At 42.4% G+C, this 16,148-nt stretch overlaps 1 protein-coding gene across 1 annotated transcript; it reads left to right on the forward strand.

Moving 5' to 3' along the window:
* The first annotated feature begins 3,896 nt into the window (after positions 1 to 3,896).
* Positions 3,897 to 9,489, forward strand: PASD1 (PAS domain containing repressor 1). Its single transcript, XM_036413159.2, has 6 exons — positions 3,897 to 4,072; positions 4,403 to 4,603; positions 5,064 to 5,146; positions 6,344 to 6,584; positions 8,480 to 8,527; positions 8,931 to 9,489. Exons 1-6 carry the CDS (start codon positions 3,986 to 3,988, stop codon positions 9,057 to 9,059), a joined length of 789 nt encoding a protein of 262 aa, XP_036269052.1. The 5' UTR covers positions 3,897 to 3,985; the 3' UTR covers positions 9,060 to 9,489.
* The last annotated feature ends 6,659 nt before the right edge of the window (positions 9,490 to 16,148 follow it).

A 16,148-nucleotide genomic window follows, 5' to 3' on the forward strand; every position in this document is an offset into this window, starting at 1 on the left:
CATAATAGTTACATTCCAGAGAAATCTCTTGTTTAAAAAAACTGTACTATACAGTATATAATAAGAATTTCTAGTAAAGGGAAAAAGGGAACGTCTCTCAAAAACAATATTATTATATAAGTTTCAACATTAAATACATTTCATAAACATAATTGTATAAAATACCACATTTAAAGCAGTGGGGATGCATAATGCAGACCATATCCTTTAATTAGCTAATCTTACCATAGATAATTTGTAATTATAATTTATTTGTTAGATAAATTCTTTCAAAACATAAGGCCCCATTTTCTTTATAGTATATATGTTGTCTGTATGATATATATTAGTCACACTTTTTTGCTCATCTGCATAATTAGATGATTCAGCTTTAACATATCCCCACTATTTTTCCACAAATATTCATATTAGAAAAAAAAGATAATTTATATTATGTAGTATTCATATATAGAACTGATACCTCTTTTTTTTTTTTTTAAATACTCTAGTTAACAACCCTTCCATTATTATTGTCAATCTCAAAACTTTGTTTTTAAAAATTCTTCAAAACAATTGATTTAGGAGGAGAGGGGGCAAAGTCCCTGGACTCATGATTGTGATTTCTAAAATATATGAGTAATTTAGTTTTAAATTTGCACACAGAATTCACTCTTTGGGGTGTGTAGTTCTGTGGGTTTCACAAAGACAAAGAGGCAGGTGTCTACCACTACAATACCAGGCACAAAATTCCTTTGTGCTATCTGAACTCAAACTCTGTTCTCAATCCTCTGACAAACATTGCATCTCCGTTTTTCTTTTTTAGAATGTCATATAAATGGAATAATACAGTATCTAGCCTTTTTGGTTTGGCTTTGTTAGCAAAATGCATTGAAGATTTATCCATATTGTATGAATCAATGCTCCATTTCTTTATGTTTGCTGAGTAGTGATGTATCTTATGATGTTGTTTTTTAGAATCCATTCATCCATAGAAGGACATCTGAGTTGTTTCCAAGTTTTTAGTGGCTATAAATAGAACTACTATAATCATTTGCATAAACTTTTAATGTATATATATGTTATTAATTCATTTGGATATATTCCTGGGAGTGGGACTACTGGATCATATGGAAGTGGGTATGAAAAAAAAAAACAAAAAAACAAAAAAAAACAACACCTGCCAAACTATTTTCCAAAATGACTCTACCATTTTGTATTATTCAAATAATGTTCTTCACTTTGCTTTTTGGGGCTGTTGAAGGAGCATCATGTTGCAACACCGCCAAGATCATTCAAGAACTCCTGAAATCCCATAGCCTGGGGAATCTAGTTTTTCAGAAGTGATTTATGACCAGGTTTAATTTGTGTGTGTGTGTGTGTGTGTTTTGTTTGTTTGTTTGTTTTTTAATCAGTTGGAAGGTACCAAAAGAACTGTATAATGAAAAGATACTTAACACTAATGAGTTTGGGCACCCCCTTATGCTTGGTTGGGTGAAGGTAAAGTCAGACACTTCTTCCCTTTTCTTCATTTGCAGATATGGACAGATTTTAAAGTAATTTCTGAATTACTCCTGGTACCTGGCATGTCTAATCTTCAACATGAAATAAAAATGGACTCTCTTGTTTATACAACATAAAAGGAAACAAACAAAGATAAATCTATATAATCTCTTTTATAGAATTGCTATTTTTGCTTTGGGGGTCATGAATTTCATTGTGCTTGCTTCCTCAGCTACAACAGCTACAACACCTTCACAGAACTTAGAACATGAATCTTCTATGGAAGAGGGGAGTTTAGCTGAGGTGGAACATGTGCAGTGCACCGAAGCAATGGAGGAAGAGGTGAAGCAATTGGACAAGGTGGAGCAGGAAAATCTTGCTCCACATATTTATCTGAACCAGTAACTCTGGAAAGCTCCAAATTTCTGTTGTGCCCAGTTTCAGTTAGAAGAAAGCATGCTTTTTGCTTGTTTGTTTTAACTATCCCTATTTCTGTTGTACTGGATTTTCAGATGTAGCTGAAAATTTATTGCAGTGGTTCTCAACCTTTCTAATGCCACGACCCTTTAATACAGTTTCTCATGTTGTGGTGACCCCTAACCATAAAATTATTTTTGTTGCTACTTCATAGCTGTAATTTTGCTACTGTTAATGAATCTTAATGTAAATATCTGTGTTTTCTGATGGTCTTAGGCTCTAAGGCAGCGGTTCTCAACCTGTGGGTCACTACCTAAGACCATGTAGCAGGGTGGCCTAAGACCATTCCATAATATGGGAACCACTATCAGGGTGGCCTAAGATCATCCCACAACATGAGGAACTGTATTAAAGGGTGGCAGCATTAGAAAGGTTGAGAACCACTGACTTAGTGGGTCCCAGCAAACAGGGAGGTTGAATTTCTCTAAGACCAAATCCTTATTCTCTTAATATTAAATATGCAAAGACACTTTATGCTTGAGAAAAAATTTGAGCTGAATAGGAAGATTAACCCCAAGAAAAGGCAGTAAAGTATTCTTAAGACCCATGCTCTTCATCACCTGTGAGAGAATGCTGACCTCAAAGGAAGATGACATTACTGCATACCCATACCAATACCTACCCAACAAAACTAGATTTCCTCAATGGAATTTTTATAGATTAGAAGCATGACTTTCAGAATGTTATATATACTAGTATACAACCTTCAATAATAAGCACTAATGTATATGGTCTGAGGCCAAATCAGGATAGTTAAATTAACTAATACACTATCACATACAAGCCAGACTGAGCTGTTGTTTCCAAGTTTTTAGTGGCTATAAACAGAACTACTATAATCATTTTCATAAACTGGGAGTGTATATAATTTGTATATATAATCACATATTTGGATGAATATAATATTTTATATTAGGATTATTAAAATCAGGATTCCTATCTGGAGAAGGGTGGTGGTGTGAAGACCGGTAAGGTTTATTTCAGTAAGGTTTATGGCAGCCAATATAATGAACTTACAGTCTGTTATGTGGTATTGCATGTATTGATTACCAAGCCAAAGGTGAGTCACCCCATTCCTGATGCCAAGCCATTCTCTTCTATTGAGAATAACTGAGGGCTAGAGGACAGTTATTTGAGTTTGGCCCCAGCAGTGTGATCTTGGCACATTCCTGAGTTTCAGTTTCTTTATCTTGAAATGGTCTGCTTGCCTTGCAGGGATTTGTGAACTGCCATGGAAATTCTTTGAATTGTTTAAAAGGAAATTTCTGTAGAATTCCATTTTCTCTTTATGTCATGCTAAAAACTTGATCTTCTTTCACTGTTGACAGGCTTCTCTTCTCCTTTGAATTAATTTACAATTAAACTTTAAATATAACTTTTATTTACATTAATCAAAATAACCAGCAGTGAGTATGTGTAGTCTGGCTCTGTATGTGATAGTGTATTAGGCTTATTTCTGAGTGCCATAGATTGATAGGCATTGATAACAGGCATCCGGTGGATGTTCCCCACATGTTTCCTTTGTGATCTGACCTGCTATACTTGGTGCGGGGCGAGGCGTGTAGCGGTGGTGGCAGTGGGTGCAGCGTCAAAGACAGTGGCTTTGGCACTGTGGGGTGGGCAGGGCGCAGCGGGAGAGGTGGGGGGTGGGGTGGGTGGGAAAGGTGGGGTTGAGGGGAAGAGAAGCCCGCCTGAAGTTTTATAGGAATATTCCTGCAACAGATATATATACAGGTACTGTGTGTGTGTGTGTGTGTGTGTGTGTGTGTGTGTGTTCTTGAACCATTTTAAAAAAACTTTCTAGTGATAAATGACATCAGAATTGGAGTGCCATTGTGCTCAATCTTTCAAAACTTAAGAATAAAACAATATGGTAGGATTTGGTAAAACGTAGTATCCCTATTTGTGAACCATAAGTTATTCCTCCTCACAGACATTCAAAATAACATCACCAATTGCAGTGTACATCAAAAAACGAGAGGAGGAACTAATAACGCATTTTAAGAAGAACCTGGAAGAGAAGACTCAAATGCTGCAGGCTGACATCAAAAAGCAGAGAAAGGAACTGAAGCTGCTGAAGGAGCAGCTTAACACAATGCAGGCTTCCAAATTTCAGGTCAGAGACCAGTTCTATGTAAGTGGCAGAGGGGAAAGGAAAAGGGGACAGTCTTCAAGGAGTTCATATATAGGGTCTGCTAGAAGTGACAGCTGCTGCCCCAGGGTAGCACATGTCGTCTGGAATAATCTTCAGCAGGGAATTAAGGCTTTGCCCTTTTTCTCTTGACTGTAGCACCCTAAATGGGTCTAGCCAGATTCTAAGAGTGGCAGATGTGGCTCATGTATAGCCAAGGATTCTTTGTGGGTTTGCCTGTGGGTAGTCTTGCTCCTTGCCTTGTGTCCAAGGGAAGGTGTGGACCCTGAATACACTGATACTGTGCTCTTACAGATGCAGCCAACCATGCCACAACACACTGGCAATTATGAGCCCGAGGCTTTGGAGCCAGCTCCCAAGAAACAATGCACTGAGCAAACGACGTCCTGTTCAGATACCAGAGAGACCCAAAGCGTTTATGCTTTATGTCCACCTCGTTCAATAAGATTCTATGAGTTGTATAAAGATCCTACACCTTTTGGTTCCTCCAGCCAGGTATGGAAAGTCTGTTTTCACTGGGTAGCTTAAAGGGGATTTCATTTTCATGAAAATGTATGTTTACCTGCTTCTGCTGATGGGTAATGACTACTCAGTTGGCTGCAATTGCTAGATTCCAGCTTGTTGCAGCCATGAACATGATGGTAGGTAGTGCCCTACTAAACAAGGTGACAGACACCCAGACCCCTATTGCCAGAGAGGGAGGACTACTGCTGCATTCTGCTTTGGGGAAATGGAGAGTGGTCAATCGATTTCTCAGAGGCTTTTCCAAACACTGAGATGTTTTCATCTTTTTCCTTTTAATGTAGCAGTACCTGCAGAAGCAGGAACAATACCTGCAGCTGCTCCAGGAACTTCAGCCCCAGCAGTGTAACATCATGGTAGAAAACCAGATACTGCAAATATCCTTGCCAAACCTTTCTGCGCCCCTCTATGATGATTCCGTTTTTTTATGCAGGTCCAGTTCACTGATGCTTTTTCCCAATCAACAGCTGAGGAACAAGATAAAAACATTGAGAGCCAGGAAGAAGAAAGTCAAATGTAAGAATTGCATGGGATGGTGATAAGGGATAAGGTCACTGATAAGTTTTCCTCATCAAAAGTATCTCCTACACATCTTACTCTGTGGCCACAGCCCCCTCCCCCTCCCCTCCTCTATATGCATGGTGCATAGCCAAACATATATTGATGAGACAGGAATCTGTGTGAGACAGGAGGATTAGATAAGGAAGCCTCCCATCTAGGGAATTAGGATCCAAATATTGAATTTGCTTGACTTCATCCACTCAGGCCCAGTCTCATGTCACAGGGTATAAGAGAAGTCACAAGTGCTCACAGCTAAATAACTCCTGGGATCCCAGTTTCCTTCTCCAATTTCAATAGAATCTGGTGATCACAGTAGAGTAGATGAAGGAGGTCTGCCTGGTGTGGGTGTTATAGTTGCTAGATTTCCATTGGATACCTAAAGAGCCAAGAATACAGAATTAAGTGCTGGGAAACAGTATGAGAACATGAACACATCTTCAGCTCAGTGATAAAGTCATTGGACTCAAATGCCAAAAAAGAGAAAGTTCTGCTCAACAATGAAGGGGTTTTCATAGCATATAGTTGATGCCCGATAAACATTTTTAAAATAAATGCCAGCTTTCTGAGCAGGCCTCCCCAAAACTCTCTGGATTTCCTTTTAGCCTTCCTTTAGGATCATTGAGGTGGATTAGTGCTGTGTTTCCCTGTGGCCTGATCATCAGAATCAATCTGAGGAGGTTTTTGAAAGTGAAGATTCAGAGTCTGACATAGGGCTCATAAATATATTTATTGTAAGACATTCAGGCTTAGGGCTATGGAGATAGCCCTGGACTTTGGAGTGAGGACATTAGTCTTGCAGCCTGTCTCAGCTGCTACCTTCTTTAGTAATGAAGGGCAGGTCACAGACTGGAATAGGTGAAGTAATTTGCAGAAAGCCACAGAGATCATCATTTTGTCAGAACCAGGATTGTCCAAGTAATATAAATGAAACCAATTGAGACAAATGACTATAATTTATCATGATATTTATATTTGCTTTACTTTGGCAAATGAGTCTTATTCAGGCCAAAGTGAAAGTATGCAAAAGGGAGTCCTTATTTAGCCACTAAAAACAAATGTGCCTTATCACCTACTGATGAGTAAAACAATGTTTCCTGGTCCATCTTCTTTAGATCCATGTCACTATAACATGTATCCTATCCTCTCTTACAGTTTTGTTCCTGAGGACCAGCAGAAACAAGACATGCCACCAGTAATATATAGCACAGATAGTGATGTTTTTCCTGCTAGCAGTTCTTCATCGGCTGTATATTCTGACTCAGATATAAGCACTCTGGAGACCACACTGGATTACCTCCAACTTTGGCCTAAGATATATGACCCAAATAGCAATATCAAATATGTAGTGAAAAGTTGGCCTTGCACTGACCAGAATGACGGCAATTCATCTGAGGTATACCATCCCCCTTCTCCTCTGCTCTCTGACCCAGGCCAGGGGTTCTGCACAGAGGCTTGGCCCCTTTCCTATAAGGCACACATCATGGGCTTATGCTCTGTGTATGAAATCCAAACTTCAAATCTCAGTGTCAGGAAAGTTATTCATATTCTGGTAGTACTCACTGCTGAATAAAAAGATTCTCTTTAGGCTTCCATGAAAAAGTCAGCAATTCTCATGGATGTTAAATGCAATTTGACTGAAAAACTTCTTTAAAAGCATGTGGTTCGGTTTGTTGGAAAATTTTCCCATAAACCAAAAGGTGGTGGGTTTGATGCTCAGTCAAGGCATCTCATCTACCCTGGTTGTGGGTTCGATTCCTGGTCAGGTCATGTATGGGAGGCAGCTGATCTATGTTTCTTGCTCATATCAATGTTTCTTCTCTCTCTCTCTCTCTCTCTCTCTCTCTCTCTCTCTCTCTCTCTCTCTCTCTCTCTCTCTCTCTCTCCTCTCTCCCTCTCTCTCTCCTTCTCATTCCCTTCCTCCTTCTCTGTCCAATTAACAAAACAAACAAACAAAAAAAAACATGCCCTCAGATGAGGATTAGAAAAATTCTCAAAAATATGTTACATGGGCAGAGTAGGTCAAGCATATGCCCATTATCCCAGCCCAGACCCCTTTAAAACTTGTAGATTTTTAGTTCTGCTACAGAACCCAGAACATAGTATGGGTGTTTCCACATAGGGAAAATAAACCAAGGGTCCTTCTTGTGAGTGTGCTTGTATATGTCAATGGGGGTAAACCTGACAGGGTAAACCCCACCTCAGAAAGCATCTGCATGCCATGTTTCCAGGGCAGTGATGGAAGCTGGTTCAGATGGCAGTCACATAGCAGGCTTTGCTCCCAGGTCAGTCCCAGAAGCCCCTTGGGGACCACAGATTCTTGCTATGATGAACAGCACTTACAAAAGTGTTTTGATTCTGGGTTTAGAAATATTAATAGAGCTTATCCTTTTTTAAAAAAAATCTAACAACAACAACAAAAACACTAAGCTAAAGCAAAATGAAAGAATTTGGATACTTTAAATGGCTAACGGTGTGTTAATTTCACGTGCACATCCTAAGCAAAGGAGCTGTCAAGTGTCTAGAACACATGTGTCAAACACAAGGCCCGCGGGCCAAATCCATCCCGCCAGGCCTTGCAATGTGGCCCGCACCGCGCTGTCATCACTGCACTCCGCTGCGTTTCCATCACAATGACAGTTTATGACTGTTCAGTAAACCATTTGGCCCGCGATTTAGGCTGGATTTTAGATTTTGGCCCCTTCTCTGATTGAGTTTGACACCCCTGGTCTAGAAAGTTGATCAGTTAGAGGTACTGCTCACACAAAGAGATCAGATAGTCATCGGACTCTGTGATTCAGTTACCAAGCCAGACTCTGCCCATTAGACCCTTCCTTGTGCCCACTCTCAAGGTACTTCCCTTCTGGATGGACCCTGAGAGGCAGAGCTAAGACAAAGTGAGCACATAATCCAGGGAAATTGAGAAGGGAGAACCCTGGAAGGGTGAGCGGATAGGAGAGTGCATTGGAGCTGCCAAGGGCAGAACCGAGTAGGACCCCCCCCTGTCTGTAAGACTTCAGGATTCCCCACACCCTGCCCTGGCTCATCTCTACTGCCCTCTGGCCCTCCCTCTCACCAGGTTCCCAGATACCTCCAGCTCTCTGTCCATTTTCAGCTATTCTCCTTCTGTTTCCTCTGTCTTCTTCTCTACTTTGTTGCATTCCACTTGTTGAAATCTTGCATTATCTTCAGAGCCCAGCCCAAGTCTCTTTTTCGACAGAAAAGACTCTCACAGCCCACTCTTAGTAATACTATTTTTATGTTTGTTTCTCCTTTTCCCTTTCTCTACAGCCCAGAGTGTGTTGTTACTACTCGTGTCACCCTGTGGAAGTGGGCCAGGTAACTGCCAATAAGTCTAACCAAGTCGAAGCCAAGTAGTGGGAAAGTCCAAGGGTAGGGGCAGAGAGAGGCCATTTAAGGTTTTCACTAGCCATGGCTGGCAGAGGAATTGGGCCGGGAGGGCCAATAAGGGACCCAGTAGCTTTAGGCATTAAGACAAGTTTGGGAGAGCCCAAGCCTGCTTCTGCTGGTCTTTAAGTCAAAATGCTGTTGGGAAAGGGAAGTGGGAAGGAACTCCATTTCTCCAATTCTACCCTCTGCCAGCACCTTTCAGGCTTGTGTTCCAAAGTGGTACTTTTCTATACCTTCATGACTTAAACCAAGGGGTCCTTCCACTGTTATAAATTGGGCACAGGAACTTTTAGCAAAGGACTTCACATTGTTCCCATTTTTCCCCCATCAGGAGGAACTAAATCCTGGGTACGAAACCGAGGAAACTTCAAGTCCACGGGGTTCCCAGGACACTACTGATGATCCAATAGAAAAAGCCAACGCTTACTTATCTTCAGACCAGTCTGACTCAGATGATTAGCTGAACCAGCAATATTCTCATACAAAGCCTTGGGAAGGGCTCCTAAAGTCCCTTGGAGTTATACTTACTATTTTCCCCCCATAAAACTGTTTTTGTAATTTTTAGTTGAACACAACCTATGTCTTTTAAGCTATACTGCAGTATTATCTCTAGTGTACTAATGTGTGACAGCAGCCAGGCCATGGCAGGAGACCACTGTGCCAATATACCCTGCCCAACTTTGCACACAGCTCTTCCAAACAGGCTATAGTGTGCCCAAGTTAAAATGCCTTCTTTTTCTGTCAAGAAAATATTTCTCGAATGTATTGCAATCTAGTAAGAAGCTTGTTTTGTCTTAAGCTGAAATAATTCTGAGACCCTGTCAAGCCCCGGATGCTCCCTACAGTGTTACTGGGACCAGGAAACCCGCAGGGAATAGCATTACAATTGTGAGGGGCTCCAACTTAATGTTTCACAGTTTAATAAAAATTGTTTTTGCATTTATGACTGACTTTGTTTTCTTATTTTTCTATGCCTGGTTCATGGGACTTAGAAATAATATTGCCTTAGCTGACTGATGCTAAGGTCCTGAGTAAAGGGCTCTTTTCCTGGAGTTTTGTTCCTTGTATGTGACCAAGCTCCCCATTCACATCTGAGTTCCCTACTACTCTTGCAGAGGCCATTGGTTCCTTCCTACCTTCCCAAGTGGCTGTGTGCTCAGGCCCCCTATGTGGCTGGCAGAAGCCAGTTAGATTGACACTAGGGCAGCCACAGACTCACTAGGCTACAATAGTTTGGCCTAGGAGCTAGCCAGTGTGTAGATTGTATTTATACCTTACTAACCACCTCAGAGACTATATAAAGGGCAAGGTTCCCATTCAGTTGGCATGCAGGTTCCTTTTCACCTAGGATAGCTCTTTTGGGGGGAAGGGTACACTTCCTGGAAAAAAAAAAGTGATTAAGTGATGTGCTTAATATCAAGCACCAAAGAGAGCATTTTTCTAGCTATCCACACAGTAGGAGGAGCAGGGAGGAGGGCTTGGGTAACTTTACCAGAAGTCATTTTGTGCCTTTAATATCAGTATTAATGTAATGACCCATTGCTGGTTGAAGGCAAAGAAAACTTCCAGTGTCTAGTGACAAGTTAAAGGTGGCACATGAGTTCTCACACCCATAGGAGGAGCTTGACATTCCTCATCCAGCCTGATTTCTATCAGGGTGCTATGGACTGAATCCCACCTCCCCCCAACTCATGTTAAAGCCCTACCCACAATATGATGGTATTTGGAGGTGGGACCTTTGGGAGGTACTTAAGCTTAGATGAGGGTGAGGTCCTCAGGAAAGGATTAGAAGAGACACAAGGAACTTGTTCTCTTTCACATTGTGTGCACAAAGAGGAGGTCCATGCCAGCATAAGATGGTGGCCATCTACAAGCAAAAAGAAGAGGTTTCAATAAAACCTACCTTGCTGGCCAAAACTGGTTTGGCTCAGTGGATAGAGGGTCGGCCTGCAGTCTGAAGGGTTCCAGGTTCGATTCCAGTCAAGGGCATGTACCTTGGTTGCGGGCACATCCCCAGTAGGGGGTGTGCAGCAGGCAGCTGATCGGTGTTTCTCTCTCATTGATGTTTCTAACTCTCTCCCTTCCTCTCTGTAAAAAATCAATAAAAAATATATTTAAAACAAACAAACAAACAAACAAAAAACTACCTTGCTGGCACTTTGATCTTGGACTCCCAGTTTCCAGAATTGTGATAAAGTCTGGTATTTTGTTAGGGCAACTGGAGCTGACTGCTATTTACTTTCAGACTTGTCTCTTTGTAGCCATTGGAAAAGAGCAGCTGAAGGCCCATCACTTGTCAAAATCACAATTTGGCACTTATAGGCATGCCTCCAATTGTGTTCAGCAGATGCAGAACATTTTCAAGATTTGGGTTTCTTGCAGGGCCCAGCAGAGGTAGGAGTAGAGGTCAGGGGCATTCTTGATACCCTCTTAGACTTTGGATAAGCAGGGTTGGAAGTGACTGGCATTCTAGGCCATTGGCAGGGATTCTGTTGCCTCCTGCATTGGCAGCTGCCTCTCTTGAGAGGTCAAGTTTGGAGACAGGCTGATGAGTGGCCTGCCACCTTCTCTGGGGAGTACATGGGACCACTGTATCCATTCCTACCAGAGAGTACAAGAAGGACTGCATATAGATGAGAGTGATAAGAAATTGCAGGGGAGCAAAAGGTGCTGCTACACTTTTGTGCAGAGTGGCTGAGGCTTAGGTCAAGAGCTGCCTCATAAATGGGGCATTAGGGAATACAGGCTCCTTATAGCTACTCAGTTGACTGGTAGCATTCTGACCATGGGGGCAGAGGTTTACTGTGCAGCATCAGTAGTTCCCAAAGCCATACCTGGCATTTTAAACACAAAAAATATTGGTCCCTGTCCTGATTCTCCTTTTACATGGCAAGGGAGAGATGGTCAGGGAGATCCTTGAGTGGTTTACTCCTAGAAGAAAGGCAACTGAGGTCCGACTGTCCCTTAAGTTATTTGGGCCTCAGTTTCTCCATAATAAAAAAGTGAGGAGACAATGTCTTTTCTACCTAGCTCTTAGAGAAGATGCAGCTAAATGGATTGATAATGCTGCAAGATATGATGGTTGTTCAGTAATGATTTTGTCTACCCTTCTAGCATGAAGCCCAATTCACTTTCCCTGACTGGGAAAGCATAGGAGTTGCATTTCTCTGTTGATGGTGTGGAGGAAGTTGGAAAAAGACAATAGAGGTGTCTTGGCTGTCACACATGGCAGAGCTTCTAGACACACCCATTATCAACTCATTCCCAGGTTGATGACACACACATAATCAACTCATTCTCAGCCTTGTCACTGAGCAAGACAGTCTGCATGCAATAGAATCTTTCTTGCACAGACTTAACAGCTGAATAGTCATGTGTTTTCTATGTCATGAAAAATTTTGTGTTACTATTCCCAAATGCCTTTTTAAATAAAGAAGGAAGTGTTATTAAAACTCTCACCCCCAGTCTATGTTCTTCCTTGACTCCATTTGCAGGACACAGTAAAGCTAATGCTCTCTGTGGTATCTTGAATGTCTCAAGTATTTTGAAGACAATGAAAGTGAAGGACTTGGAATATTTTGGGGTGTGAATGCTCTCTGTCAACATCACTGAGAAGGAAATGTTGAGAAAGGTTAGGCAGAGGCAGAGGGAGTAATGTGACCACAGCTCACAAATGGTGCTTCTGTTACTGAGGTGAGAGGAGGATGTTGGTCTTCCAATATGGAACATATCTCCAGCTTGAGAAGCCACAGCAAAGTCCATCCACATCTCTCAAAATGGACTACAACAACCTTAATGAAAGCTCTGGTTTATAGCAAAGACCCAATTAAATGTTCCATAGGGGATATTAAATAGTTGGAATGTGTTTTTGTTTTCATGGGTAAGCAAGATAATGTTGAATGGTTTTCCACTGGTTATAAATAAAATCCAAATTCTCAGCCTTTCTCTTCCTCCACAGTTGCATGTCTCTCTTCCTTTCATATACTCTGTTCCCAGCTTCGCTGAACCATTGGGTTTGAACCAAGCTCTGGATTTTCTGCCCTTGTACATTTATCACTATTCCATACACCTGAAATGTCCTTACCTCCTATCTCTGCAGTTCCAATCCTTGCCCATGATGTAAAGCCCAGCTAGGAGGCTCCCTCTGTTCCCCTACCTCCTCATGTCTCACTGGGACCACCCACGTCTCTGTTCAGCTCCCGCTATACATGTAGCATTGCTGCTTCTAGACTGAGCTATAGTGGGCAGCAGAGACTGGGGCCATTCTTGGGGCCCCCATGCCACACAATGCCTTGCAGACTGAACCTTCCTTCTACAAATGTTCCAACAACATCTTTGTAACTGAGGCCCATAGCATTCACCAGGAAAATGTTTCACAAAGAAAAACAGCTTTTTAGGATAGGATCATCCTACAGAAAGTCAAGCTAGTAAGGCCCTTGTCTTCTTGGGCAACTTCCCAGCACCTAAGATGGGCCAGCCCATCCCTGAGGCCAAAAGGTAGCCCCCTGGGTCTAAGGAAATACATTATTCTTTTTAGCTCAGGTATAAGTGTTCTTAGCTTCTTGACATTAGCCAGTAATCTGGCAGCCCTTCAGGCTTCTTCCTCAGGGAGGGCCTAGGAAATGAGGGTGTTCACAACATGTTGAAGTACCTTGCAATAGGACGACAGTCCTGGCCCCTGCATTGCCACTTTCATATGGGACTAAAGGGGAGGAGGGTGCTTGGTGGATAAGAGAACAGAGTATAACTTGGGGAGCAAAGGAGCACCATACTCAGGTGGGCAAGTGTCTGTGCTGGTGGCTTCATTTAATCTCTACAAATCCCTTTGTGGCACGTGAAAGGCAGGAACACTTCAGGGAGAAGGGGAATGAGAGGAATTGGCAGTGATAACCAAATGCCAAGAAGCCACATGGTCACTTTGTTGATGAATTAAAACCCACAACCCTACAGAATCAAAACATGTCAAAGGCATGGAGACAAAGGTCAACAGACAGGACAGACAAATTGCAATATTTAGAAATGTGAAAGTGTTTGTGTAATCTGTATAGGTTTCTACCCTCAGCCAGTGAGGAAGGTAGCGGGGAGAGGGGCTGGAAACTCAACTTGGATGAGCCTGACTTCAGCCGAGAACCGGGCTCTGGTCTCTTGGCTAGAACTCCACTTACAGGGAGATTTACACCCAGAACCTTGAAGCACATGGTTTGCTAGGAAAGCCTAGGGGTGTTTATGGACATCAGTGGACTGGGGCAGGACATGGGGCCATCCAGTTTAGTGCTGCTCCTTTATTCTCTTCCCATCACCTGCCTGTAGCAATGCCCATCAATTTCCATCTGGGATGTGATGCCAAGGAAGGCAAGACACTGAGCTTTTATTTTAGATTTCTACCTGCTACCCACTTGCTCTGAAACATTGGGCAAATCAATTTGTCTCTGGTATATAAGGACAAAGATAAGAGGTTTGCTCTAGATCAAGGAACCAATGAATGAAAGAGTAAACAAATGTCACCCTTTTATCCCCTGAGTCTGGCCCCTGTGCCCCACCCTGCAGCTCTAATAAAGACACAAAGGGGGTGCCTTATCATACTATAGAGACTGTCCACCCCTTGTTGTATTCACTTCCCCTCCTCTCCTATCTCAGTCCTTTCTTCTCAACTTACATGCATGCTCAGGATAGAAGTCCCCTGGAAACCATCTTCAAGACCCACCTCCTCCTTTGACTACTGCACTTTCTGCTTCCTCAGTCCCCAATCTCCACTTGAAAAGTGACCCATGATTCCCAAACCTCAGTACCCCACCTCTGTTCTCCCTGCTAGCTTCCAGACCTTTAGATCCCACTGCATGCTGGACATCTCTCCATGGGTGTTCCACAGACAAGTCAGCATCAACACAGCCAAACACAGGGTCTTTAGCATCTCTTGAAATGGACTCTCCGCTCAGGGACAGGCACTTTCATCCTCTCAGTGACCCAAGCTATTAGATTTCCGCCTCGACTCCTCCCTTTTCCCAGTCTGTCTTCTTGGGCATAATTGTCTGTTTCTTCCACTAACACTTAGTAGGGAGCAAGGAAAGTGTGACTAAATGAGGGAACAAATTAATTATTAACAGATGACTTGATAGTCTTCATTACCTTATCTTCCCAGCAGGGTTGGTCATACAAAAGAACCAGGAAATATCTGTTGAACAATGGATCCTCTCCTCTTCACCAGAGCCTCCCCAGGTCCCTGGTTAAACACAAGTGCCTTTCCAGGCCCTGGTCACTTAGCCCTAGAGGCCTCTAGGTTGGGACTAACTTGTAAAGCTATATATCATGGTACCAGCCAAGTCTGATGATTTGGTTCCCAGGGCCAACGCATAGGTTGGGCTTCTTGGTACCAACTTTCTGCACCTTAGGGTACCAAAGAACATTCAGAGCCTGTTCCTGTGGTTGATCAGGGCTAAAGAATTGTCCAGAGTCCAAACATTGGCCAGGAGCACAAGATCAGTAAGAATAAAAGATGTTCCCTTATCGGTGTCTTAGGGCTCATGGTTTATTTTGCTCCTGTCCCACACACCCCACCATCGGCCATCTGGTGGTACCTAGAGCTTGGGTAGGCAGTACCATTCACCTCCATGCCATGGAGAAGTTAAGTCAGGCAGAAGGACCACTGGCGCTCTGGGTACAGACCCCCAAACTTTAGGAGGGGCTTGGTCAAACATTTTTTTTATCATCTCTTGCCCCCTAGTGTATGGTTCCAGTATTACAGCTCTCCTGTGGCCTTCCCTTGTGACCAATTTAGTTAACATTCCTGAGCACCTACTCTGGGCCAGACCCTATATGCCAAACAGAATTCTATTCTGAAGATTTCAGTCCAGCTCTTGGTCAGATCCCTGGTATATCTCCCTTCTCTACTCTTCAACTGTCCAATGACTCATGATCCATCATGTAATCACTTCCTATTTTCCTTTGTCACAATTGACTGACAAATCCCCAATTTTGGATGAACTCAACTATTTGTCCTCTGTGTGACTGAACTTAAGTGTCTCTGTGCTACTAGAGAGAATCACACAGATAGATTGTGTATCTCTATACGTTTATGATCTCCAACCTCACCCAGACACACCTCACTACTCAGAAAGACTTCCATGTTTTGTGTTTTTCCAGTCCCATTCACAGAATGATAATCTCTTCAAAGTCCTCATGTCTTTACACTTTGCTCTTACTTACTTTCCTTGTTCATATTCAATTTAGAAATTAGAAGATATTTAATGGCAATTTCCTCATGATCCCATCACCAAGCCTATTAACCTACTTTCCTCTGTGCTTAGCCTTCCCTTCTTCCTCAAGCTAAAATGGTAAAAGTATCCCTTCTCCTTTCTAACACTGATACTTTGTGCATTCTGGATCCCATACTTTCCCACATGCCCCTCTCTCCAGCATCATTGAATTTCACCAGTTCCATCACTATAATATTATGTAAGCATGCTGTAATATTTCCCATCTTAAAAAAATTTCATCCCTAGGTTCCTCCATCCCTCCCTAGCAATTGTCACATTTCTTGCTTCCTTTCAAA

The sequence above is a fragment of the Pipistrellus kuhlii genome, unplaced genomic scaffold (genome assembly GCF_014108245.1).
Source record: "Pipistrellus kuhlii isolate mPipKuh1 unplaced genomic scaffold, mPipKuh1.p scaffold_m20_p_49, whole genome shotgun sequence".
NCBI classification, from domain to species: Eukaryota; Metazoa; Chordata; class Mammalia; order Chiroptera; family Vespertilionidae; genus Pipistrellus; species Pipistrellus kuhlii.